This window comes from Trachymyrmex cornetzi, unplaced genomic scaffold (assembly GCF_001594075.2).
Source record: "Trachymyrmex cornetzi isolate Tcor2-1 unplaced genomic scaffold, Tcor1.1 scaffold117, whole genome shotgun sequence".
Classification (NCBI taxonomy): Eukaryota; Metazoa; Arthropoda; class Insecta; order Hymenoptera; family Formicidae; genus Trachymyrmex; species Trachymyrmex cornetzi.
This window is the reverse complement of record NW_017295730.1, coordinates 1,019,018-1,044,071: the sequence shown is the minus strand read 5'-3', so window position 1 is coordinate 1,044,071 and position 25,054 is coordinate 1,019,018. Positions and strand designations below refer to the sequence as shown.

Genomic DNA, 25,054 nt, shown 5'->3' with positions numbered 1-25,054 from the left:
CTCATATATTTTATATTTATTAAAAATACTTATTTGGATAATGGTATTGTAATCACATATATTGGACGTTAATAAAAATGGATACAATTAGGAGAATATCATTTGTCGTACAAGCTCGTTCGCTTCTTTATTCAAATAGTTTCTCTTTTTATCGCGCTCACTGTTTTGCCAGTTCGTACATATCGTCTATGCTCAAGTCACTCAAGTCTTCCCCCCAACCATTAACGTCATGTTCTTCCAAAGTGGCACCCGACGTCTTCACGTCAAACATGCTCTTCGGCGAATGCACTTCCGGGACGTGTAAGATCTGCGTTTTCTGTATCACAGGCTCCATATCGGTGAAAAAGTCGAATTCTTCCTTCGGAGATTTTATTACCTTCGAATTCTTTATATCGAGCTCAGTAATATCGTTAAGTACTAGTTTCTTCGTATACTTTGACTTCTCAGAGCTCGACGGTAAGTCAGACAAGGGCGAGGATGAGTCCATGTCGCAAGGATCTTGGATTTCCGCTTGCACATTGTTGGAGGAAGCTTCTTCTACATCATAGTGACCATTCCCAACTGGTTCTTGTGTTTCCCAATCCGACCAGGTATATTCCTCCTCAGCGAATGAAAATTCCTTCTCCTTCTTATCCTCACCACCGTCTGGCGATGGTCTTTCCGCTAAATGAACGTTGTTCTCGTCTACATTCACGAAGACAGGCATCTCTTGAGTGAACATTAAAGCTTTCCTAATATCATCGAGATTTTTGTTGCGAATCATTTTCTTATTCGGCCGACCATCCGTAAATAATTTCCCCCTGTTTCCACCGATAACTGCCGCCGCGCCCAAAATTGGCACTATGTCAGCCAGTGCCCTTAACGTGGCGCAGACGAGATCGTCATTGGTGTCTTTTATTCCAACGAGTAATTCGGGAAGAATATGATTTTTCAATTCGTCCGCTTCAAATACGTGAACGAACGAACTGAAATGGGACAGCAGCAGCAAACGAATAGAAACATCTCGAATACAAAACATTTGTAGAAGTCTTGGTACTAAGATAGTCTTAAAAGTAGAAATTGTAAACAGACTAGTCCCCAAATCGTTTTTCTCATCTACAAGAAATATTAAGCATTTTATTAGGTTATTATTACGTGAAACAAAGATTTTAGCATAAAATTAAATAATTTTATGGTAAAGATAACTGATCATGTTAGATGCGACAGATATATCCTAACCTTTGGGTTTAAAGATAAAAGGTAAAAGCTTTACTTGGGCAGTGCTATCCAACAAAACTATCCTGGAAAGAAGCACTCTGCCTAGTTGTTCAGCAACAACAGCCTCGGGATACATCTGTAGTTGCTGTCTTAATTTCCTAAAAAATTACAAATTTTCTATATACGATCTTTATGGTACATATTATGTAATAAATTAACATATTTTCTCTGAAGATTCTTACGTGAAAAATTCTTCCCTTTCAACATCAGTTTTTAATGGTAATTCCTCCAAAAATGCATGTATCCTTATAAATTCGTGAGTGAAAAATGAATGCTGCAGCACGTTCAATAATCTATTTCTTAAATATGCATCTGAATTTTGCAGATTCTTTTTACAAAATTCACTAAATTCTAGCAAGTTTGGTGCTTCATCTGAAATCAGTTGAAATTTAATACATTTTAGCACGTATTCAACAAGGATAGTATTTATGATATGACTTTTGAATTTTATATACCTGTATCTTTTAAATTCTTCAAAATGTCTTCTGCTAATACTCCAAATGCGTACGAATCAATTGCAGTGAGATTAGCAGTTTTAACTAAATCAGCTATATCTTCATTCGACGATATCGCTTTCTCGTATCTGTAATTCTTTATTCGTTGATAATACGTTGGCGATGCATCTGCGAATTTACACAAGCATTCCAATCCACCCAATTTCCAATATCCCTCTGCAGTGACGTAAATAGAACTACTGCACACGTTATTATGTGACGCCAGTGCGGTCTCATGCAGGAATATTAAGGCTCGTAGAATACTGTGCAAACCAATACATATTTGCAGTATATTCTGCTTTTCGATTACTTGTACCAGTGGCCTAGCCTCTTCCGTGGCAAGAAAGAATTTGCTACCTTTGCTCCAGGAAGAAATATATTTCAGGATACAGGGATGCCGATGTAACATAAAATTCTAAAACATACATTAAATCCACTTATTTCTTATGATTTTATTTTCACAATACATATATATGTTATATAATCCATAATGTATTACGGTATACAAAGGAATAGTATAAAAAAATCAAATGATTTCAAAGCATTCTCATTTCCAGGCTTGTCAAGATAAAGAAAGCTTTCCAGCAAGAAATACAGATAAACAAAAAAATCATTCTGTCTTTTTCTCTCATTGAGTATTGAGTAAAAACAGAAGGACTTTTGTACTGATGTGTCCCCTGCTAGAAAGCTTCCAAATAGTTTAAAAAATATTTTATAGATGTTTTTCAGCAAGACACAGTGTAACACAGTAAATCATTTCAGCCTTGTTTCAAAACATCGGCAAACAATAAAGATGTAACGATTTGTTACACTGTGTCATCTGTGTCTTTTGCTGGAAAGCACTCTATATCGAGTAGTATCATCAAATGAAAAGCATTCTCGACTTATAGGCGTTTTCCAGTAAAGACACAGTGTAACACAAATCATTACAACCTTATTATTTGCCAATGTTAAAGAATATGATTCACTGTATTACACTGTGTTATCTGTGTCTTACTGGAAAACACCTATACAGTGAATCATTTTATCTTCCCTATATTGGCAAACAACAAGAATGTAATGATTCACTGTGTTACACCGTATCCTTGCTGAAAAACATCCTGTGTCAACTATATCCCTTGGAAAACATCTTATATGTGCCTTAAAGTAATATTAAAAAATGAAAAGGTCAGAATGGATGTCAACCTTTGCCGCTCGCTCCAACGGTGACGGTCTTCCAAACGTCGCTGCAAAGTGTAAGGATGGTTCGCTGATGAAGATGGAGAGTCTCTGCAGGCTCGAGTCGTGCACATAAGCATCGTAGTGCATCCAGTAGTCCGTCACCTCGACGGCCTTGTCTTCGATTTCGAGACCGCGAAGAGCACTCTTTTCGTTCCCCATTAGTCGAGCGACGTATATATACTGACGCGACAGCTGTCAGCTACATCGAATGCGGGAACGAATCGCCCGATTCAAAGAACATTGAGAACACGAGGCTAAGAGCTATGAGTTCCATTTGGTTTACAATCTTTGTGCGATTTTGCGAATGATAAAATCGCCATCAATCGCCACTTGATAAATTCCAACATTCCAATCGGACTCTGATAACATCGAGCTTACGTTTACATAAAGACGTCCTTTTTTTGGAGTAACTTTGTATGCGCCTTCAATCTTTTTTTGAGGTTATATAACATCTAGAAATTATTCCATTATTCTTGTATCACTTTTACTTTCTAATTTAGATAATTTTCACAGAATTAAATATTATTTTCTCTCCTCCTACAGTTCTCTACTTCTCTCTTACATACCAAGCGCCAAGGTGTCACTTTCGTTGGGTTAAATCGAAGGAATTACTGCGATTGATCGATTACTATCTCGAATCTCGAGATCAATTTGTATACTTTAAAATTTTAAACTAGGTGAAAATGAGCAAATTTATATTGTCTAATAAAATTTATATTCTCCGAGTTTACTTGTCAAAAGAAAAAAATATTATTTAAATATATATAATATTAAATATTTTAAATAAAATCTCTATTTACATTATCAGCGACACATCCATGTTTAATCGAAGATTATTTGAAATTCTTTTCTTCTGATTTGTATTTTTCCAAGCTGTTGTGTCCTCCGCGGTTTTGTACTTCTGTCACACACTGAAAAAACTCGTAAAGCCAGTCGATTATCCTTTTATGCAAAATATTCGTTGTTAACTCGTTCGTTACATTAAGCTATTACCGACAGCAAAAATTGCAATGAAAAAACAGTGAGCTATGATAACAAGGAGAGAATGAGAGAGGCATAGTACATTGATACATGCACACACTTAATTTTGCGCGAATTTTTATCAAATCGCCATTGAAAGACGTACGAATAAAGCAGTCGCATTAAGGGATCGGCATGCCGAATGAGTAATTGCAATTATTCGTTTAATTATAAAATATTAATCAGCACAATATCGGTGCGTTTTCTTTAACTGAATTAATTATCATTATTTTAATATAAGAGTACGAAGATTCTTGGCTCCACTCGAGATGTATCTTCCATGTCTGTCGTGTAATTTTTATTAATTATTTTTATTAACACATAAATTGCAATTGGATAAATCTTTTAATTATCAAAAAGAAAATATAATACCTTAAAATCAGATCAGTTGTAATTAATTCAATTAATCAGATTGAATTCGGCTTTTCGATTCTACGAAAATTATACTTGTCACTCCTATATATATATATATATATATATATATATATATAACAAAATTATTACCTCAACCATTGTCGTCTCTTTTGCAATACCTTTTATTATTAAATATCTTTTTTCAATTTCCTCGCCTATACAGTTATCTGTTGGGTTGTATTAATTAACTGTATAAATTAATAGTAGCAAATTGCCGTTTACTATTTTATTTTCACGTTTTAGCTCGTAGGTGTATAAGTAATATTCGTCATATTTCTAACTACAGATAATAATTACAGGCGCCCTGCGATGGGTAAACGGGTCTGTCGTATTACTTTCAATGCGTTAATACTTAAAACCTTAAATATCAGAAAACGTAGCAAACTTCATCTTTACAATAAAAATATCAACAATTCACATATTGCCATCAATAGTAACAATTATATATACGAAGATCATTTGTTGACTTTTTCCACTCACTGAAAAGCGATATAAAGATACGACGAGTCCGACAAAAATGACACTCTAAATAAATAAAATCTCGCATCCTTATATATTAAAATATATGGCCTTATATATAGATAAAAAATATTAAAGGTATTTTAGCATCATTGTAAGACGACTAATTGTTGTAATACGACAGACCAGCTCGAATTTATATGTTGTGATATAAACAAAATCCACTTCGCATTTAAGCTACAATAGAAATCGTTAAACAAATTTTAATATTTTTAATAAAATTCATCGAGAATATCCTATGAGACATATCCATACATTTGAACGAACTTCTTTCATCTACTTACTCTTTTTAGCTTATTCCTCTCACCTTCATTATCCACCGAGTGTACACGTGCAATAATAATAATTAAAATAATATAAAATAATAATAATAGCAATTGTACTAACAGTAATAGTAGTAATTGCAGCAGCAGCAGTAGTAGTAGCAGGTGATAGTAATATTAATAGTATACAGTTAATAATACAGTTAATAATTGTAAACGTAATAATAATCGTAGTAATAAGTGATAGTACTAACAAGAGCAATAGTAATAATGATAAATTATAACGATAATAGCTGTAAGTAATAATAATAATAACTGATATATATTAATGAGTAGTAACGACAAGAGTAATGTAACAATAATAATACAACAAAAGATAATAGCGACAATAATAGTATAAGTAGTAATATAAATTGAGACAATTATATAATAGCAATAACAGTGGCAAGTTGTAAAAACAATGATAATAGTTAAAATGATAATATCTGTTCTTTAGATTATAAAAATATATTACATAAAAAGAAGGTAAATACTGATAAAGGAATATAATAAAAATCATAAAAAATTCTATCAAAAATATTAAAAATAATAAAAAAGCACAAAACATTGTAACATTGTTACTGCGACTGCTGTTACTACTGTTGTTACTATTATCGCAATTTATTATTAGTATTATTATTAGAGCTATTATTAAAATTATCATTATTACAATCGCGCTTACTGCAAACACCAACTATTACCACTGCTACTTCTACTCCTACACTACTGTTACAATGCTGCTGACAATAATGATCCTGCTGCTGGTGATGCTAATGATCGAAGTGGTAATAGCCATCGTGATAATGATGCTTACGATAGAACTCGATTCTTCAGTATTTGTATACAGCACTACTATAGCCGGTCACTCTATTATAACATTATAATGTCATAATGTGCTTTTAATAATATAAACACATTAGAAGTTTGTACCGGCAAAATTTCAATGTATTTACATAAAAACACATAAATGTTTTATTGGCGATATTGGCCAACAAAAATAATAAGTAAGGATACATTGCAATAGTATGCCAGTATGCCATACGAATACTGGAGAATTAAGTAGTAACATAAATGAGAAGCATTTACTACTGGTTCTTTGAGACTTCGCTAGGAAGTTTCACCTTTCCCTTCTTTTTTTTTAAATATTGTTTACATTGCCCGCTCTACTTGATCAAGGATTCAATTCTTTATAACATGAAAGGAATTGTAACCTCATGTCTAATTCAAGCAATCTGTGGTATCGCCATTATATCGATTTACATTATACTCGTTTCTTAATAACTTTTCTCAAGTTCTTAATATTTCAGAGAAAAGATATTTAGGGTGAAAGGGAGTAATCGCAATCTTTATCCTCTCTCTAATCGATATTCTCTAAATTCATTGAAGTGTTAAATTTTTAACAAGCCTACGTGTTAAGAGTGTCTCTTCCTCTCTAATACATGTTCCTTCACTATTCACACGGACATCACGAATACGACATGAAAAATTCTCAGAGTTCAAAGACAGTGGTCGTCGGTACGACTGGCAGTATATCGTGCTTTTTTTGTTGAAAGTTACATCGTATATATCAACAGTGCCTAGACTTTGTTTGTAAAATCAAGGCATAATGGGCATAGCCACATTTATTTTTGCTGAATAAATCTGGCAACGGTAGACTCCTGTGAATACTACTATTTATTTTCATGGGCTTTATCTTTATAACAAAGCTTTAACTGCAACGAAAGCAGAGAATATACAATCCTTTTCGTACGTTGCGATAGTAGTAGTTTAGATTGCGGTTCGATTGATCCAACATAATCTTTCTAAGCGTGAAAAGGCTCGATATAATCCATATGACTTTTCACGCTTCACAAGCAATACCTTATATACCTAATGATTGAAACTCATTGCGAATGAAGCTAGATCATGATGATTTACGCGATACCTATAAACAACAGTTTCCTATTTCCGTCGCGCGAAGTTTCACCATGACCTCGCGTCATCGACAAAATGACCAATATACATGGAGCTTCTCCTTGTCGCAATACATACGGGCGACATAATCATGTTTAGACCAGACTCGTAGATATCATCCTAATCGGTAAGTGATTCCGCTTCTTATTGTTCGGATAAACGGACGACTTTATACCGCCGCTTGTTTCAGTCCTTTCGAACGTGCTACATACGAAATTGCAATAATTGTAACTTTTCTTGGTTGCGCTCTCTTCTTCTTGCTTTTCGACTTTCCATGATGTGATCAAGAAAACGTGCATCGTGCGTCCTAGGACATGCAGTATCGTTTACCGCAGGCTGATCCTGATCTGGGTACAGAGAGATATACATATATATGAATGTATATATATAAAGTCCGTGTAGATTTCTTTGTCTCACTTCCCACAGATACAACCTCACGAACATGACTCCTTAACGATACAGAACATTTCATTAAACGGCTCGTATTTGAATTCGATTAACATTCCACTCAACGACGGCACATATTTTTTCTTGAGTCAAGTATTTAAACATTACACGACAATTTAAATGTGTCACTTTTTTCAAGCTTTTTATAACAGTATCAATCAGCGCTGATTAACTTGTCGCCATTCTTAAATATGTTCATGTATATTCGATATTACTTAATAATGGAAATGCTTAATAAACGTCTTTTCGACTGCACAAAGACGGTTAGTTTATGCTGTTAGAATTAAAGAACGGGAAAGGTGTGTACAGACAATGTTACCTTTCTAGAAGTTCTTTCTTTCGGTACAGCATGAAAAACTCAGATTTTTAATTACTCTATTTAACTGCTAGTCGATTATATAAGCACGATTTCGTAGATAAACGAATTCTGTTGTGACACTGGCGTGCTTTCTCCCGTGAGAAATAGAAAAGCACGTTAGTCTTTGCCCTTATTTTTCGACGAGATTATATCAAAGATTTAATTAAAGAAAGATGTTTTCCACAAAATGGAAGAGCAAGTGTGTTCACCCTCACGAATATTCACGTTCACTCGTTTTGTTGATTCACTTCTTCCTTATTGTTATCACTATCTTGTTGATTCACATTGGGTTTGTTATTCCCAGGTTGTGTTCCAGAAGGACCATCATTCATCTTGTCATTGTGGTTGTCAGATTTGTCATTGGAATCCATTTTAACATTTCCTAGGAAAAGCAGATATAGTTATTAATTATATTTTAATCGCATATAAATTGCTCATATATAATTAAATATATTTTACAAACCTTGTGGTGAATAATATTGTTGCTGCATCTTCATGTTACGCTGCTGCTGTTGTTGCTGATGTAAATTCGGTCTGTGACGGTTAATTTGAGCTTGTTGTTGCTGCTGTGTTGGCATACAAGCAGGCTGTTGCTGCGTAGGATTATTTGGGTTTGGACCGGGTGCAAACGCTACTGGAGGTCGTTGTATCGGAGGTGGATAACGCTGTTGCGATGGTTGAATACCAGCACGAGGCGGCATACCCATTCCACGTACATTCTGTTGTAAAACCTGTAGATTAATACACAAGGTTATACTGTTTTATTGTTCATGTATAAATCAGATGAAAATAATAAACTTATATCTTTTAAATTTTAATTGTATATTATAAATTTTATTAATGAAAAAATTTGTGTATGTTATCTAAAGTAAAAAAAAGATTCTTAATTATATGTATTGCAATCATATTGTTCTATTTTTTTCAATGGTACTTTATAATGTATTTATAATGCATAAAATTATTTCTTTATAAAGCTATTAGACGCTATTAGACACTTCAGAGATATCAGAAAAATTCATTATATTTTTGTCTAATTTACTATTTTATTCCTTGGAAAAGAAAATAAATTTACATCAAAATAGATATTTTTAAATGCAGTTTAGTATAAAATTGCACATACAAAAAAGAATATAGATAAGATATTTAATTATATCTCAATTTGGAAGATAAATCTAGATAAATCTCCTTAACTTATTCTAAGTAAAATAAATCTTCAACAAATTCATATAACATTTTTTTTATCATTTAGATTTTCTTAAAATATTGATATATAACTAAGAATTTTATGTATGCTTTCAATTTGATAAAATACATGCATAATATTTAAATGAGATAACTTCAATGAATAAATGGTACATACGTAGTTATTGTAGCTGCTTACCAGAGCAGACTGACTAACGCCCTGATATTGTTGATATTTGTGATGTTGTGTAGGACTTGGCTGTGGTTGCTGCGACGAAGATTGTTGTTTGCAATTTCTTGATTTAGGCGATGGTATTTGAGAAGCTATAATTATAATATTAAACTAATGTAATTTAATAAATGATAAAAAACTAATAAACTATTTTTGTACAATAAAATTTGTAAAGAAATCATAATTCACATAATTTAGATAAAGCTTTTCACGGTTCATTATTTATTTCACGGTAAATTATTTGTTTCGATTATTTTTTAAACTGAAAATGAGCTTACTTGAGCTAAAAACTGATGCAAGCACATCCTGTTGATTTCCCGATGGGCTCTTTAACTGTCTGGGTTGCTCCTGTGGTTGGTGCTTACTAAGAAACGTAGGTGCTGCATTTCCTGGTCCTGGCAAACCACCAGTAGGATTGCGAAATTGTTGAGCTGCCGCGGCTATTTGCAATCCTGAACTAGATAAAAAACTAGGACCATAGTTCTGTAGACCAACAGGAGTTGCACTACCTGTTGCTAGACTTTGACTATGCTGACTAAATCCTTGCAAACCATAATGAGTCCCAGTTTGTTGAGTAGCACCACCAGATTGATAAAAGCCTGTTTGTGACCCAGGAAACACATCTGAAAATATATTAAGATATGTAGAGAATACCTCACAAATGCACATATAGCACTATACATTGATTCTTTTTATGTAAGTTATAAGATATATCTATTTTTAATAATAATTAGTATAAATTAGATTAATTAAAAATAATATATGCTTGTGTTTTTAATATAGTATTATAAATTGACTTGTATAATACAATATATCAAATTTACCAGCGGATGTAGCACTGTAGTAACTGTTAGATGCTTGTACATTTGGACCAGGTCTTTGCACTAATTGCGAATTACTCATGTAACTACCACTTACGCCGAGCACTTGATTTGGATCATATGGAATATAAGCCAACTAAAAAAAAGGTTTAGTCAATAAATTATTGGATTTATAAGCATCAAAATACTTAATCACATAAAATCATACTTGATTGGGTTGAGGAGCAGACGGAGTCTGGAAATGCGGAGCTTTAGTTCCAATTGCTCCAATAGGTTGAGACGATGGTTTGACGCTCGCCGACATTAGAGAATTTGACGATGAACTGATGAGTACCGTATTGGGATTATTACTGAGCTGCTGATTCTGTCCAAATGGTGGAGCAGCTGCCGCGGTCTATTGAGAGAAATTAAAAATTAAACTATTCCCATTGTAAGTATCTGTACTAGGGTAGAATAATAACATACATTACTATTACATTGTAATATACTGTAAATAGTTTCGAGATTTATATCGTTATGTAAGAGGTATTAAAAAAAAAAACTAAAATTTACGTACAAGACGGTATTGGGACAAATTGTTTTGGTACATCTCTGGCGTAGGAGCATTTGGCGCGTGAGGTGGTGGTGGTGGTGGTTGCTGCAAATACACATTTTGTTGGCTGAATGAGCTCTGAAGGGACGGAGCGTACGGCGCGTACTGCGTAAACGGTGATCGGCTCTGATCTAATTGGAATGCTCCGTATAAACCACCCGCTTGTGCTGGCAATTGTCCTGAGCCTGTGTTGAATAACACCGCTGGCGGTGATGGTATAGCCGACATGCCACCGTATTGTGCTGCCTGTGAACCAGGATACTGCGGGAATTCCTAAAGGCAAAAAGTAGATCGTCCCTCTTAATATTCAGTCCTTTGCATTAATTCTTAAAATAATAAACGATAAGAACACAACACACCTGATAGTTAATATGCGAGGGCTGCCCTGTAGAATTGAATGGAGGTGGACTTAAAGGACCTTGGAGACTAACAGGAGGATGACCGATGGGGCTTTGACCAGCTCCAATTGGACTTGGCCCAGGTACGGTAGATCCTGGTTGTGTACCACTGCTCCCTGAAGACTGTTGCTGCGGCTTCACCTGCGGGGGAACCAGCTGCGCATCAGGCAAAGAGTCAGCGTCTTCCCACAAGGGACATTGTGTTTCAATATTTAGTTGTTATACACATCATGTCAACAAGACATTCTCAACAAGCATTAGTTTCAAAATGAAAATCATTTTCAAATCTGTTTTGAAAATCTGGTGAAAATGAATAGGTTTATTACATCATAGTAACACATACCTTACTTTGTAATCAATAATAGCAAGAAAGGCCATAATAATGACAATGCATAATTATGACAATGGATGATGATATTACAGTAAATACAGTAACATTGGCATAATGATAATGATAAGAATAAAAATAAAGATGATTTATGTTAAATCGATATTGATTATTGACAAGTGGCTGACTGAGTATCCTTTGGCCGAAGATGTTAGCCACTTACCTCTCTCATTTTCACCACACTTACTAGACAGAATTTTTCAAACAAAAAAATAAAGTATTAAAAAAGTAATTATAATTATGACAATAATAACAATAACAATCCAAACAGAAGACATTTGAGTAATTTTAGTGACATGACAATTCATTGCATGCACAATAACATGATATAGTATAAAGAAATATTCGCGAAATGATTTCTCACCTTGCATACGTTCGTAGATGTTGTGATTTCATTTTTTATATTGCTCTGGTTGTATTGTTGATGGGGGCTGTAACTGTCGTCGACGTCGCCGCTTTCAAATGCCTGCGGGAAGCTAGTCGCACTGCTGACAACACTGGTACCATCTTCGTGTTCGACCACGGTTGGCATCGGTGGTGCATTCTCCCAAACTTTCTTCACGGATGCGATTTTCAGATTGAGTTCCGCAGTCGAAGGCGATATCGTGCTCTGGCCACCAGTCATGTGTATGGAACGTGCCATGCCCAAACTCTTGCTCTTATCATCCAATTGTGAAAGCTCAGATTCAAAGTTGAAGTCCAATTTCATATCGGCATTGTCTTCGTTTTTATTGAACGATAAAGACATTTGGATGGGTTCTTGATTCTTGTCCTTGATCAAGTCGTTCGGTTTATTGGAAAATGCAACGGAGATAGCCGGTTGCTGATGCTGCTGGACTTGATTTCCTTCTTCTTCTATTTCTGTACGTTTCTCGGCTCGCTGCTGTGTCTTGATGTGATTTGAAAACTTGGATTTTACTGCCAGATCCGCAGGTCCAGACGTCTTGGTCGTTTTTGAATAATTTGTATTCTCAAAGATTAAAGTCTGTACGGGAGGTGAAGACACATCGGACACATTCTTTTCCGTTAAAGGCTCCTTCAGATTCTTTCCCGTCTTCTCACCACTCGGTGAATTTCGTTGACTGCTGTGTCCAGAGTTAGCCTCATTACCTTCGTGACTGTGATCATTTTGAGCTGTTAAAGATATCAGCTGAATATCTGTAGGAACCGCAGATGGAGAATTCGAGCGCAATTGACTTGTGAAAGGTTTATCCCAAGCATTGACTGTTGGTGGAGGCGCAGGACTGTTAGAAGAGTCTTTAGTGTAGTTGTTGCCAGAGCTATTCAACTTTGTCATATCGCTCGCATCGGTTGCGCACAACTGCTGTTGCTGTTGCTTCACTAGACGTTGGAATCGCGGCGCAAGTCTTGGATTCCGAGAATTTCGATTGTCGTACTGCTTCTGCGGTATATTTGCCGGCTGCGGAATATTCTGGCCAAGTAGAGGCGGTATATTCTGTACCTGCTGCAGAACTTGCTGCGACCCATTTGACTTTGATTTTGAACGATCACGTTCACGCTCCTTCTCTTTGTCTCTTTTTACGGGTTTCACTTCTTCTTTCTGATTATGTCTGGACTCCTTCACGTTCTTCTTCGAACGCACTTCTTGGAAACCGTCAGCATCCACTTTATCTTCCGCTGCAACACTTGTAGCGTCCTCGGTACAGCTATTCGTTTCAATTTCCGAATCCACCAACTTCTTATCTTTCGTCTGAGACTTCTTATTAAGATCGTTCAGCGCCTGATTTACCAGATTTGGATCACTCAGCTTAATTTCATCTATACGATTAACCATACTATCTTTGTTATTCGGTTTATTTGCAACTGCGCCACTGTTAGTCGAACTCTGACTCCTAGACCTTCCTCCATTTTGTATTTGCGCATTTTGCATCAGAGGCGGTATACCGTCAGCGTGATTCTTCTGAGCGCTAAATCCGGCATTCTGCAAATTCCGCTTCTCCGCCCCTGGGGCTCGCGATGCCGGATTGGAAGACTTGGGATTTTTTTCTCGTTGCTCTCTGGCATTTGCCAACTGCTCGCTTCTACGGGAATGCACATTCGCGCCGATAGCATTTTGGCTCGCAGATTGAATGGATCGTCCACCAAAATGCTTGTTGCGATTGTTACGAGACTCTTTGTGATCATCTATATGCTCCTCGCTATTCTCCGAAGTGGTTTCCCAATCTTCGTTGCCTACGTCCGACTGTGGCTGCTTCGATACAGTGCCACTACTACCGCGCGAACGAGCTTCGCGATTATCTCTTCCCTGAAACACGATAATGCATTGTGTTGTATCATTAAAAGGGATTCCAAATCTTTTATACGAAGTTGATTAGAAGAATAAAACAGTACGAGATGATTACTCCTTTTGGAACTTATATTTCAAAAAGGGTGATAATGAAGTATTTAATATTAATCTCGAATCTTTTGGTTTGCTAATGTCTTGTTTTTTTGGAATTTTTTATTTCTTTAAATTAATAAAGAATGTAGATAAAATATATATTAGCAAAAGAATGCTTTATATATATTTGTGTAGCATAAGAAAATAAAATGTAATTATATGTACATACCCTCCTGCTTCCACTACGAGTCCTCTTAGAACGTGATTCCTCCTTTCGCATTTGCGCTTTTTGGGACGGGGCGTTGGTAACTTGATTCGCGTGATTCGCTTCTTGCTTGTTACCAGATTGTTGGGCTTGTTGAGTCGGAGACTTATTACGTCTACCTGTGATACCCGCTGTAAGTGCCTGTTGCTTCGCAATTATCTTGTCATCGGTGGACTCAACTGGCGCAGATTGTAAGAGACCCGCCTCTTTCTCCGAGGTCGGGGTCGGTGGATTTTGCCGTCCGGCAGTTTGTTGCTGATGTTTCTCGTCCGCATTACGTTCCGATGAGAACGGACTCTTACTGGACGGCGGTCCGTAGCCTTCCATACGACTGCCCGTGGCCGTATTCCGGATACGAAAACCGCCTCTGCCGCGACGAGATGGTTCGCCTGACGGTGCGAAAGCCTCGTGACTAGGCTTACCGTCATACGTTCTTTTCTCGCTGCGTGTCTGAGAATACTCGGTCCCTCGTTTGTCGTCCCGTCTCGATACCTCGCGATTGCGTTCTTCCTTCTCAACCTTCTGAGATGGTTTTGGAGAACGAGCCGATCGCTTATCCTCTTTTCCAGACTCGGTGGAGCCGGATATCTCGTCAGCGCTGTTCTCAGAATCGGTGTGTCCGTACGAACTACTCTTGGCAGACATCCCGGCTTTACCGGCAGGTCGTGGTCCGCCTCTTCGCCCTCTAGATTCCGGGCCACGCCAACCGCGAGTAAAGACGCTGAAAGTTCCTCCCCACTGACGTCCACCTCGGGATTCCCGAATTCTAGAACTGGAGCCACTGCTACTTGTTCTATTGCGTGTATTCTTTTCTCTCTTCTCGTCCTTGGCCTGCTCTTTGGCATCCTCGGTAACAGTTTCTTCCCTCTTTTCCAAAGTAGGCTTATCCAATGTGGTCTGTTTAATTTCATCCGTCTCCTTGCCATCTTTAGCAGCTTCTGTCAATTTCTCCTCTTCCTTCTCGAATGTCGGTGATATCGCATCAGCCCATGCCTTCGGCGAATTATCACCTCTTTCAATCTGTCTGCTTTCCGGAGTACGTTCCGTTTTCCTATTCCACACATCCGTATCCTTTTTCGTCTCAATGGAAATTTCCTTCGGCTGTTCCTTCTTCTCTTGAAGATCAGAACTACCTCTCTTCAATTGAGTTAAACTGCGTTTCTCGTTCTTTAATTCGTCTGCTTCGATCTTCTCTTTAGTAACTGGACCTGGCGGTTGCCTTCTATCTCTTTCCCTTTCCCTAGTTTCTTCATGATACAAATCTCGTTTCTTCTCTTCGTAATCTGATACTTCGTTCACCCAGGAACTGCAATCCCGTAATTTATGCAGTTCGTCATCGCGCAAAGACGTTTTCGATTCTCTGGAGGTGCGACTGTCACGCGAGTCCGGTCTCTGCGGGCGTTCATTACGCTCTTCCTTCGGTGCATCGCGACGACTTTCGAGTTGTCTGTCTTGTACTACGTTGCGTTCTTCACGCCACTCTGGGTTCTCAGAGCGTTCCCTTTGTTCGCGTTCTCGCTCATCGAAAGAATCCTATACAATAAAAAATTTATATATAAAATAAGCAAGTTAATATAAATATTGATTAAATTTGTGTCATAAAAATTGATTTCGTTTCATATTTTTACCTTCGAATAATTATCGTAATCCTTCTTGTCTTTGTCGCGCACATCTCTCACGTCTCGAGCATCACGACTGGTAGGACGAGAATCTTTGACATCGCGACCGTCTCGAGCGTCACGAGTATCACGACTGTCGCGGGTATCTCGATTATCCCTTGAGTCCAGATTCTCCTTCGCATCTCGTTCTTTATCATCAAAATGTCTTTCGCGTTCCCAGGAATCACGAGGATGCCTGTCATCGTACTCATAGTCTCTGAAATTACGGCTATATTCGTCGTAATAGCCACCCGGCTTGCGGCTATCGTAGGACCGATGCGAAGAATGCCGGTAGCGATCGTCTCTCGACGGTGGTGCACTACCGCGATGATCTCGAGACGGGGGTCGATCATCATCCAATGGTGCCGAAGCGTCCGAATCGGTTCTATTACGACGTTGCGATGGCATGGGTTGCTTCATACCACTATCTACTAATACAAGTTTCACTTAATAATTATAATGCACGACTTTTTAATTTTATTAAAAAGAAATAAATAACGATTAAATAGGTTTTAAAACAATGTACGGAAATATTATGTTAAAGATTATTATATCCAATTTTAGCCAAGTTAAGAATTCGCATTTTATACATTCATTCACTAATTATAAGAATTTTTACATCTACTAACTTTATTTCATTGTACTGTAAGTGGAAACAAAATAATAAAGACTTTTAATAATTATTTTCACTAAAATATATATAAGAAATTAAGTTTTAATACAGAAGTGATCCATAAAAACTTACTCAGTGAATTGTAATTGTGAAGCCATCTACTGGGATCGTATTGTTGGGAAAATGGAACAGACTGGGAAGCAGGTCTTTCTGCATTTGGTGAAATTCGGTTGAAATTCGCACTGCTTCTCTCTGCCTGCTGCTTTTGAAATCTGGGCGGTAAATTATTCTGAAAGTGTCGAGAGAACGCCGGTTGCTCACGATCTCTTGAGTCTCTCTGATCACGATCGCGATCACGTTCTCTTTCACGTTCGCTACGCACTGTGTCCTGTTGTCGTAAGAAATTTTGTCGATCGCTCTGACGAAAGTCCGTCAATCCTTGATCTCTACCTTCTCTTAGATTGTCACGAGACTCGCGTACAGATGCGATGATTTTCTCATCTTTCCCTTCGGACGAAGTGCGGGACCGTTCTCTGCTCTCTCGCTCTCTATTCTCCTTCTCCCTCTCCCATTCGGGTATAGGAAGAGGTACAGGCGGGATGCTGATCAAGCTTTTAGACTCGCCAGACTGCGCACGTTCCTCATCCTTATGCTTCGCTTGCTTCTCTTTCAGCTTTTGCTCTAAATCCTGTAATTTTTTAGCTGCTGCTTGCTTCGTCGATTCCTGGAAACGTTTCTCCTCTTCTTCTTTGCGTAATCGAGCACGTTCGACAACAGACGCAACCTCAACTTTGATTCTACGTCGTTCATTCCATGTCTCGTCGTCTTCAACGCCTATTTATAATGAAGATAGAAGCATTAGATATATGACTGAAATCAATACACTTTTTATTTTAATATTTTAATTATACTTACCTCTCAAAGCATGTACAGAATGCAATTGTGACTGACTGGCATAGCCACCACTCGCGCCATTCGATCCACGATAATCACGATTCATAGGTTGAGTCCAAGGACGATGCGGCGGATCACGAGGTTCCTTCGAATCTCGATTATCTCGAGCTTTCTCCTTTTCCTCTGTAACATTGTCATCGCCCTTTTTCTCCTTGATATCTTTTTTCTCGTCATTTTTCGATGGTTCTGATTCAGCTTCATCGTCGCTAAAGGCCAATTTTTGGTTATAATCAATATCATCGTGCGCAGCCCATCCTGCGTCACGGGAAATATCATCCATACGAGTAAGATCTTCTTCTTTAATGATGGGTCTAGTCAGAATTTCTTCCTCACCCATACGCTCACGTTGAGGAGGTGGAAATCGATCCAAAGGATGATTAAATCTAGGTCGGGGACTGTTGGATCCAGAATTTGATGGAAATTGCGAAAATCCACCAGGAAAATTTGATCTATACATCTAAAAAGACCACATATTACATTTAGTTATGCAAGTAAAAAAAAAGACCTATACAAGTTCAGACTTTCGAAATTGTGATAATAAACTTACAAATGGCGGGATAAGACCCCGATAATGATGCAGGTTTGGCCCAATCTGATGAGGACCGGAAGAAGGCGCAGAACCTTGATTGTTTACGGAATTATGCTGGCCTGCCGGGCCCGCGACCATGTTGGGCGATTGGCCCAAGTTCTGCCGCCCTCCACCGGGTCCCTCCTGGGTGTGTCCTCCTGAAACAGGTATATTTAAAGGGAGGCCCTGGCCCGCCGGAGTATTCCCATTTCCGGGACCAGCTGATGTTACTGGTACTGCGCCACTTGCCGTACGACTTCCGCCTTGAATCCAACTTCCTTCGGCTGTAAAGATTCAGTAGTAAATGATTAAAATATCAATCAAAAGGAGCAATAATTAAGAGCATTGTAAATGATTAATTTGTATACTTTCAAATCAGACGATTTTACAATAATTAAGGTAAAGGAAACTTACTCTGTGGACGCAGGCTTGGCCCTGGACCATATTGTGCATTTAACTCTCGATTCGATGGCTGTTGGTTTCCCGGTACCCCACCTACATAATTTATTCCTTATATTAAAAGTAAAAATAGATAAATAATACGTTGTATTCCGATGTCTCTAGTACAAAACATATTCAACTAACAAAAAAAAAAAAGATAAATATTTAGTGAGATAAGTGAAATAAACAAGATACATGCTCACATGTGATTATTTTATAAATTGTGCATAAAACTTTCCCACGTATATTATAACAACATGCTTTATAGAGATAGTATCGTGACATAACAAAGAACTGAATAATACAAATAAAGCACAGAAGATAAAGTGCTAGATTATTCAGAAAATAAATTAATATCTAATTTCATCTAAAATGAAAATAAACCACACAAGTTGATAAAACATGTAATTTCATCATACATTATATAAAGTATATAATTATTTTAATTACAATATATATAAACATAAATAGTCATTAGAATTTTTTTATATATTATGCTTTATATACTATATATACTGTTTCTTATAAAATAATCAAAATATTTAAATTTATGTATTACTTTGCACATATATATTGTAATATCAAAATAACTAGAAATTTATAATTTATTCTGTGACACATAGAGAATTAAGATATTATATCATGAATGTATTTAAGATCGATCAAACAATAAAAAATTTCAAATTTTATCTTTATGTTAAATACATTCTTATATAAATCTTATTAAATTATAATAATCTTGTTACAATCATACGGATTTAACGATGTCTGGGATAGTGTAAATGTACGTTTAAATCATTTTTTCTGTATATAAACGCATATAAACTTATTCACAAGAGAAGTATTAAGTAATACAAGTATTTTGCATAACAGAATGTCATAGTATAATGCATTTCATGGTACACTCTTGAAAATATGAAGAAATTGGAGTTGAATAACCCAAACTATTAAGAAAGATTCACTGAATTAAAAGGGCAAGGAGTACATGTTTTTTAACATTATGTACCAATCTCGATTCTTTATATATATATGTTTTCCTAAATTTGATTATAAAAATAGCAAAATGTAAAAAATGATGTGCGAGATTCGGTACATACTGTGGTGTCATCTAATTTTCTACTTAACGTACATAATGATGCAGATCAACATTTAGTCAAGTCAATCCTTTATACTATTACTTAAATTATAACATAATCAATATGCATATATATATATATATATATTTGAATTTTTTTATCAATGTAAATCTTTACTACTGATAATGTCAAGTATATTGACTACTCCACAAAGAAAATTATTCATGAATCTTGATAATAAAAATCTGAAAATATATAAATATTTTTTCGTATAAATAAATATATGTATATACACATCTTAATGCAAAACATAATTTTCAAATTTCTTTCGTGGAATAGTACATAACACAGGAATAATCGTGCCTACAATGAATATAAAATTTATGTAACAATTTGTTTATATTTAATAAATAGATACATTAATAGTATGGAAATATCATTACCGAGTTACAAATTTTAAGAAACTATATTATACGATTAATTGCAGTTGAGACGAAAAATATATTTAATCTTTAAATAAATTTTTTAATGATTAATTTCTCTGATAAGTATATAATAAGTGTATAATAATAATATTAATATATATAATATTTCTTAAAAAAATGATCTATATATATAATAATAGAAAAATTTATAATTTCAAAATTATTAAAATTTATTAAAATACAAAATTTGTTAAAATTTCCTTAAAATGAATCGATGATAAAAGAAAAATATTAACGACGAAATAAAAATCTTTAATTTTATATGACTATCATTATATCATTAAATATTTCAAAATCATTATTTTCATTACTTTAAAACATGTTTTATCATCACTAATATCTTTTAAAAAATATGCAAATGGAAAGTCTTCATAAAACATCCAATGTGTAAATAAAGTACTACTTCTTAAAGCACAGTTTACTAGACCCATTATTGGCCTTTTTTAGAGACAAGAATGCACATGCAGCGCATTCTTATCCATCTGCTGCAGTTTTAATTGCTAACAGATTTATTTACATCAATCTATGCAGCTTCCATCTTACTCATAATCGAGTAAATTTAATGAATCGAAATGCAACCTTATAAAAAGCCATCATGGGGAGAAGCACAGAGAGCACTACTGGTAAAGAGATAAAAATCTTGAATCTAGCAGCAACAGGCAAGCAGTACCCCACCTGAGTGGTTGTGGGAATACGGCTGTTGCTGTAGTAACGATTGATGGACTGCGACTGAGATTGCATTGGATGTTGTTGAGGACTGTTGAGTCTGGCTCTGAGTGGAGACGGAGGCGGACGGCTGTCCACTGAGACTGGGAAACTCGTGTTGGAACTGCGGGGACTGGTGGGCGAGGAAACTCAGTCCAAGGGCACCTCTTCCCCCTTTCGCGCCCCCCACGAGCCCCGCGTAACCAACCACTGCTGCCACAATGGGCGTACCTATCAATTAATTGCACCACCCAAACGACACCACTCCGCTCATACTTTACTCATGCCCAACGTCCAGAAATGGATGTTAAAAGAATATAAGTGTCGCAAATACTAACTGAATAAGAACGATTACTGTTGTATCCTATATCATTATCTCAGTGTTTGTAAAGTCCTTTACCAATCCAACTCTGGACATCTGTCTAACGTTTCATGATATAGTTACGTGCGTTTATATTCCAATAGATTGTTTTAAATAAATACTATGTGCAATATCATCACAGTAATATAATATCGCACAATTGTATATTAATAGATTCATATTATATTGTGTAAATAGTACAATGTATCAATTATATTAACTCTCAACCTATTTAATGCTATTGATCATATGAAAACAATAATTTATACATAACCAATGACCATACATATATATATAGAATCAATGTTGCACGCATTGTCGTCGCCTATGGTCATATTTTTTTTTTTTAAGAGAAAGCGATTATGAATATCTACACGTGGAAAAGTAAAGTTTGCCTTTTAATCATAATTAATTAGATACTATTAGAAATGTTTAGTCGTTAGAGAATTTTCAACGCTTTCAAGATTTTCTTTGTATTACTTTAAGCATACATGCCTGCTTTTAGATAAATGAGTTTAAAAGTGTATTAATGAAACGGAAAATGTGAAAAATGAAGAAAAATAAATAACTTAAAACCTTAATATTTTACGTTAATCAATATTATGCATACATGCCGGTAGTGCTAATAGAGCATATTTTTCTACATACCGTCTCCTGATCTGCTCATAATCGCGCTCCATGATGATTTGTTGTTTGTCTGATCCAAAAAAGGAGCTTGTGACGCATTTTGTTGTGTCGGCAGTAAAGAGTGTAGGGATGTTGAAACAGTGGTCCCTGCTGCGCATTGTGCTGTTGAAGAGACAGTCTGCAAGGAAATATTAATTTTAACAGTACATATTGGATAAAATATAATATGCAATATAAAACATTTAATACAATTTATATATTCCTTTTATTAAAAAATGTTCATAGAGACGAGATTATAGCTGCTTTATCATGTAATAATCAAAATTAATTAAATTAAATAGCATCCGAGACCAACAGAGAGGATAAAATAAAATACAGAGAAGATAATGCAACGTTCATTTTAATAACTATTTTATAAAAGAAATAATTAGATGAGGCAGGGCTCTGCATGATAAGTCAATTCACTAAATCCCAGGATTTCAATTCTCATCCTATATATTAGGTGTTAAACTTAATTCCTGCCGTTTCTTGTCTCCAAAATTGATTTGTTTCGAAAGGAAATGCCTTAATTAAAGTATTATTAATAAAGTATTATTAATTAGTAATAAAGTAGAAAATGTATATATATATATATATATACAAATAAATATTTATGACTTAACTAGAAAGTAAAAAAAGTATGAAGTGAATTATAATCCAGGGACAATAAACTCTTTCTCATTCCTTTCTCTATAAAAAAAATATCTGAAATAAAACTTACAGTAGTGTTATCTAATGAAGTTGCTACTGTGGTGGTAGTAGTAGTGGTCGACGATGTTGAATCCTTAGTAGTAGCCCAACCACTTCCTCCACTTGGCACAAGACTGACAGCCGGGTCACTACTGCTAGTTTCGCTTTTTAAACTGGGCAAATTAGCTGGAGGACGCCGTGCCGAAGGCACCTTTCCAAGACTTTGCATTCCATGTTTGCGCGGTAATGTATTTTTCTGCTGATGTGGCTCCAAAGATTCACCCTGTTTGAAAATGTCGATTGGAAACATTTAACTAGTTTGCACTGTAGATAGAAACTTTTTTCTTAAACAATAGCATAAGTATTAAAAAAAAGTTGTACAAATGCTTAAACACTATTTTATGTATGTAATAATCATATATTAATAATTAATAATGTATTATATATATATAATATGTATATATAAGACGGGCAAAATTAAAACTAATTATTTAAACTGACTTATCTAAGTTTGCAATAAGAGACATTTGTAAACAAAGACAACTCTTAGAGAACTAATAAGAAAAAGTAATAAAATGTTGGCCAACTCACCCTACTCACCCGGTACAAGCTATTGATATCTAATGATTGAAACTTGGATTTTCCTTTCTCCCCCTTCGACACAATCCCTGACAGAGTAGACATGCTGTCTGCACGCAACCATTTAGTACCAATCAGACCCAAAGAACGAACCCTTTGTCTGCAAGGACAAAATTATCTAAATACACTTTCCCTACTTTTCTTCTTTGTTAATATTAAAAATACAACTGTAATTTGAGAAAATCATGATAAAGAAATTCATTATATATTCAGATAAACATAATAATTTCAATACTAATCATATTTTGATAAACTTTCTTGAATTATATAAAATATATTCTTTAAAATTTAAATAAATTGAATTAATACTATGTTCAATAATAGATAATTTAATCATCATAAAAGCTACTCATACATATACACATCATCTGTAAATATACATCTATAGTATTTATTCAATAGAACAGATAATCAAGCGTGAATCACGATACATTACAACAGATTGTAATATCAACACAATAATCATTGTAACATATAGCACTATGTTCAAGTACTTGTAAACAGTCCAAGATCAACTTCCTATAACGCAGCAACGTGCCAGCTCTAATTCCATAGTAATTCGTCTCGGTAATGCGCGAAAGTAGCGTGGAAGAGTTTCTAAAGCGCGCAAATGCCGCTCAGCGAGGAAGTGCGTTAGCGGTACGAGTAGGCTCCGAGAAAAAGCTTTGTCTGTCACGCTGACAGAGTAAACGCTCGCGCGGATGATAAAAAAGACCGAAGTAAAAGCGACGAAAATAACTCGTCGACTTATTGCGAACGCTTTATCTACCGCGGTGTCACAACGAGGGGGCGGCTGACGAGGGGGCAGGTGTGCTCTCGGGCGACCCAACCCCTCGGTAGCCGTGCTGATGTCAAAAGATCGCGAGACCGCTCAAAACAAGGCACGATCCGCTCGAGTAAGTACGCGGTTTGCTCGTCGAGATTCGAGAGAGAGAGAGAGAGAAAGCGAGAGAAAGAGAGAGATAGACACGACGAGGCCGAGACGTACTGTCGCGGTTTTCGCCGCGATAACGGTACACCCGTCGCGTCGGAAGAAAGCGGACGGGCCGCGCGCGAGGAGGGGAAGGAGAGGGGAGGGGAGGGGAGGGGGACGAGCGAGGGGGAGAGGGGGAGGGGAAAAGTGTCGGATACAGACTGAGGAGCATCCACGTAGGAAGGATTTGGCGGCCCTGTGGGGCCGCGGCGGAATTAGAAAAATAACGACTTACCTTGGTCCGTCCAAATGGGTTGCCAATTCACAACAGGGTTAACTCCCGGTGAAACTAGATTAACGCGCGGATCGCCACGGATTATACACCACCTAACGACACGACGGCACCGCGGCCTGACGGGGACGCAGAAATACCTCTTTTCTACCAATTCGTCCAAGATGGCGAATGCGCGACTCTCTCGGGCCCTTCCTCCGCCGCGGATCAATACAATTACGTCACGCTCTCGCCAAGGGGAACGCGCGTTCTCACAGACGCGCCACTCGTCGGCGGATCCCGGCTTGGCCGCGACGTGGCTAAAAAAAACCGATTCTCGCCCCCTCGCGTAAACGGATCCCCGCGATCGCGACTACTGGTGAACCCGCTGTGTCTCGCGGTCCGTCCGACGATGCGTCGTAGGTTACTCCTTACGGAAATTACGGAAATGGAGCGCCCCGGGGAGATTCACGGAATCACTATTTCCGCTCGCCTCGCCAGTCTCGCCACTGTCCGTTGTGCGACGTGCGTGCGGCAGGAGAGTGGACGGGTTGACGCACGCAACACGAGAAATAGTGCGTCTCGCCGCCGTTCGCGGCGCTGCTTCGCGCGAATTCCTTTCGTTCGCCACCGACGGGATCAAACGTAGAACGCTGTAAGATGCCAGTGATGCCACACGCCACGCTATTTATTTTTCTCCTCGCAACGCGCAACGGGATTTTCCTCGTCATTCGATGATTTAGCGATTCTCTCTCTCGAACGCGAAAATTTCGTTTACGCCTACAAATTCTTTTTTTTTTTTTAATATGC

General features: G+C 36.7%; 2 protein-coding genes across 13 annotated transcripts; both read right to left on the bottom strand.

Annotated features, from left to right (window-relative positions):
- On the bottom strand, positions 1-18,950 carry LOC108765688 (protein-associating with the carboxyl-terminal domain of ezrin). 2 transcript variants are annotated; one of them, XM_018514533.1, is made up of 6 exons: positions 18,946-18,950; positions 2,937-3,152; positions 1,713-2,166; positions 1,440-1,629; positions 1,219-1,355; positions 1-1,095 (listed from the first exon to the last, which is right to left on the bottom strand). In XM_018514533.1, the coding sequence occupies exons 2-6, from the start codon at positions 3,129-3,131 to the stop codon at positions 158-160; spliced, it is 1,914 nt and encodes a 637-aa protein (XP_018370035.1). In that variant the 5' UTR covers positions 3,132-3,152; positions 18,946-18,950; the 3' UTR covers positions 1-157. The 2 variants fall into 2 exon arrangements, with proteins under 2 accessions (XP_018370035.1, XP_018370024.1); XM_018514522.1 differs by lacking the exon at positions 18,946-18,950 and having other exon boundaries at positions 2,937-3,562.
- nocte (no circadian temperature entrainment) lies at positions 6,489-24,944 on the bottom strand. 11 transcript variants are annotated; one of them, XM_018514433.1, is made up of 20 exons: positions 24,269-24,944; positions 23,013-23,160; positions 22,453-22,704; positions 21,714-21,870; positions 20,675-20,917; positions 18,412-18,492; positions 17,977-18,281; positions 17,391-17,886; positions 16,608-17,309; positions 15,833-16,293; positions 14,169-15,737; positions 11,963-13,864; positions 11,172-11,366; positions 10,777-11,085; positions 10,429-10,614; positions 10,224-10,356; positions 9,678-10,022; positions 9,346-9,491; positions 8,449-8,716; positions 6,489-8,367 (listed from the first exon to the last, which is right to left on the bottom strand). In XM_018514433.1, exons 2-20 carry the CDS (start codon positions 23,103-23,105, stop codon positions 8,213-8,215), a joined length of 7,998 nt encoding a protein of 2,665 aa, XP_018369935.1. In that variant the 5' UTR covers positions 23,106-23,160; positions 24,269-24,944; the 3' UTR covers positions 6,489-8,212. The 11 variants fall into 11 exon arrangements, with proteins under 11 accessions (XP_018369935.1, XP_018369963.1, XP_018369981.1 ...); XM_018514461.1 differs by having other exon boundaries at positions 8,449-8,704; XM_018514479.1 differs by having other exon boundaries at positions 9,367-9,491.
- Positions 24,945-25,054: the final 110 nt, after the last annotated feature.

What these genes read in the sequence shown, in the direction of transcription:
- LOC108765688 (XM_018514533.1), bottom strand. Translation starts at nt 3,131, where the DNA reads ATGGGGAACGAAAAGAGTGCTCTTCGCGGTCTCGAAATCGAAGACAAG. An exon ending in CGTTGGAGCGAGCGGCAAAG is followed by an intron (nt 2,167 to 2,936) that starts GTTGACATCCAT and finishes TGTATGTTTTAG; the next exon opens with AATTTTATGTTACATCGGCA. An exon ending in GAAGAATTTAAAAGATACAG is followed by an intron (nt 1,630 to 1,712) that starts GTATATAAAATT and finishes AACTGATTTCAG; the next exon opens with ATGAAGCACCAAACTTGCTA.
- nocte (XM_018514433.1), bottom strand. Translation starts at nt 23,105, where the DNA reads ATGTCTACTCTGTCAGGGATTGTGTCGAAGGGGGAGAAAGGAAAATCC. An exon ending in GTATTCCCACAACCACTCAG is followed by an intron (nt 18,493 to 20,674) that starts GTGGGGTACTGC and finishes TAAATTATGTAG; the next exon opens with GTGGGGTACCGGGAAACCAA. An exon ending in CATCTACGAACGTATGCAAG is followed by an intron (nt 11,367 to 11,962) that starts GTGAGAAATCAT and finishes CCTGATGCGCAG; the next exon opens with CTGGTTCCCCCGCAGGTGAA.